The 2,889-nt window shown below is 38.2% G+C and overlaps 1 protein-coding gene across 1 annotated transcript; it reads right to left on the reverse strand.

Annotated features, from left to right (window-relative positions):
* Positions 1-1,177: 1,177 nt before the first annotated feature.
* LOC101311366 (wound-induced protein 1-like) lies at positions 1,178-1,687 on the reverse strand. The gene has a single exon (XM_004295993.1). It carries the CDS (start codon positions 1,685-1,687, stop codon positions 1,178-1,180), a length of 510 nt encoding a protein of 169 aa, XP_004296041.1.
* Between the last annotated feature and the right edge of the window lie 1,202 nt (positions 1,688-2,889).

The raw sequence follows: 2,889 nt of genomic DNA on the forward strand, positions 1-2,889 counted from the left end.
ATATATATATATATATATACACACACACCATAGGAGTTCTAATACCTTTTGTCAATTAAAGAGGAAATTGATGATTGTAATTCGGTTTGGGTGGAAAATATTTGTAGTAAAAGAAGGAAGTGGGTAAACTCATTGGGAAGTTTAATAATTAGAAGATTGAGAGAGAAAAACAAAGATGGAAGAATGGAAACAAAATTGAAAACAGAATTCTTATATGAACTGAGGGAGAGAGGAAGATATTGATACAAGAGAAACGTGCTGTGGTTGACCAAACATACAAATACAGCTCCAATCAGATCACATTTACATTTCACATGCATGTAATGGTATTTTGTTTTACGATCGTAAAAATTGTACATCATCACAACAATAAAAGGATAAAAGAATAAAGACAAGTAAGTTGGATGACCTTCCAGATCGGATTGACACACACAAAAATCACCAAATAGCTATTGTCATGGTTGACAATTAAAATCTGGTTTTGAACCTAGCTAGGTCGATTCATACAGTTGAATAGGTTACTTTCTTTAACTTCTACTTATTTGGTAGGACAACTCAAAGACATAGTAGTAATATAGAAAGAAACGAATGATTAGCACTCGGAAGACTTCCACTAACATCATCTGTTGGATTTTTGTTGGCTACTATTTTTCTAGTATCGTATTTGTAGATAACAAAAATGAATTGGATTTCGAAATATATATTACATTGTTGATTTACATTACAAAATACGCGAGACTTGTTTGATAGGTCAAGTAATCCTTTTTTTAAAATCACACAATCTATGTGAAACTTTAACCTAAGGAACATGCTAAAGATGTCAATTATAAAACATATGAAAATAATCTTAAGGTTATATATACATGAGTGCAAATGTATCTCCTGTACGTACCCGCAATGAATTTCAAATACTACTTATATATTTTGTGGTGAAAGTCATAAGAAAACACATGTTTTAATTGCTTAATTGGTTTATTCGATAGCATGTGAGTTCAATAATTAAATTGGGTCTAGATTGTGGGATACATCATAAATTGTTTTACACATAGATTGCAGGACATACAGTACCCGTAGAAATGGTAGAATCCACAAATACGGCGAAAATACAAAACTTGTTTTATATAATAGCCAGATATCTGAAGCTCTGAACATTAGTACTTGACCTGATCCTAAATATTCAGATAGCTAGCACAATATCCGGCAACGAACGCCGGAACCGCTCCTTTGAGTCACTCTGCCACAGCTTCACCATCTCGTCGTCGGCCTCCGAAACCCTAACCATCACCGTCACCAACGTATTGAAATACTCGCGCAACTGAGTCACCATCCCATCCTTGTTAACAGTCCACACCTGCACCCAGTACTCCTTCTTACCTTCCCATCCCTCCGCCACCACACGGTCCCCGACCGCCTTGAGGCTGCGCGGCCGGAACTTGAACTTCAACTGCCTCGACTCCCCGGTTAGCATTCTCATCATGTGCTGGCACTGCGGCGGTCCGTGGAACCACCACTCGAGATCCGGAGCCACTAGCTTTGCTGTGGTTCTGGTGTCTCTGTGTGCTAGGGCTTTGTAGAGCGTCTTGACAATTTTTCTGTGGTGGGATGGGGGATGTTCCGCCATCATTAACTCACGGAGAGTACTACCGGAGTTTTCCGGTAGGGTTTCGTCAAAATGGCGGATCCCCATTGTCTAGGAATCGCAGGACGAACCAAGGAAGGCTTTAGCTAGCAGGCTAAGCTATAAGTCTTATTAACTTATTGTGTGCAAGTGAGACATATATATAGGCACAGCTGTAGTAAAAATTAACTGAGGACGGTATGGCTTGGTTTGGTATGAAATCATATATATTTACAGTTTCTTAACGGCTTATATTTGTTGACTAAAAGATTCAATTCCCTTGGAAGATAGTATATTCGTTGGAGAATCGTGTTTCAACAAGTTATTTCTTGAGAGAATTAGAAATTGATGTTCAGCAAGGTTATCAGATACGACAAGTCCTTTATTAATTTAATTTCTCCCATGTAGGTGATAATGTGATATATAGTTTAGTATGCATGATTCTATTTTTCTTTGAGGAAACTTGATATTCTTGAGTAGGTGTACCTAGCTAATAGTAATTTCTATTGTTAAAGAATATGCTAATCTGGGGAGGCTTATTGCTCTCTGGTACCAACTGCATGCATGTCTGCATACAAGTTCAAATTCATTATAGATTATATATTAAACGAAGAGAATCACGTGTATGCATGTGGAACAAATTAAACGAAGAGAAGGAAACTAACAAATTCGGATCATGCGCATGCTAATTAGGACGTCGACTCTGTGGAGACGTTTGGCAGACTTGACTAGATTGGATTGGCAATACAGCCAGATTGGATTGGTATAGGATTTTGATTTGCTATTCTTATCTAGTGTTTGGAGCAACTAGATAACAACATTACTGGATAAGAATATTTAAACAAAATCAAATGAATTAAAAGAAGATATCAATTTATATTTCCAATTATTATGAAAATAAATTGGATGAAGTTTGCAGATCTGTAAATTGATAAGATACATCTTTGAAGAGAATAGTCCATATCAGCTTTTAATTTCTAGCCATAGATTTAGCCGAAACGAGTCAAATTTTGCTATGTGATTCCCTCTTCGGATCAGATCATCCACAACGTGGTTGAGATCCAGATCGTCAGCGTCAACATTCTGGATCTTGCAGTTGCAAACCTCGCCGTTGCGGTGTCCTTGAGCATGGCAGAGCCGCCGTCGCGATCGACCATAACTTGTTCGAGAGAGAGAGGCGGCGGCGGCGGCGCCAGAATCAGAGGTTGAAGAGAGAGAGAGAGAGAGAGAGAGAGAGAGAGAGAGAGAGAGAGAGAGAGAGAGAGAGAGAG

Source organism: Fragaria vesca, linkage group LG3 (genome assembly GCF_000184155.1).
Source record: "Fragaria vesca subsp. vesca linkage group LG3, FraVesHawaii_1.0, whole genome shotgun sequence".
NCBI classification, from domain to species: domain Eukaryota; kingdom Viridiplantae; phylum Streptophyta; class Magnoliopsida; order Rosales; family Rosaceae; genus Fragaria; species Fragaria vesca.

Bases quoted from the DNA above. Each gene is read 5' to 3' on its own strand.
- LOC101311366 (XM_004295993.1), bottom strand. From the start codon at position 1,687: ATGGGGATCCGCCATTTTGACGAAACCCTACCGGAAAACTCCGGTAGT.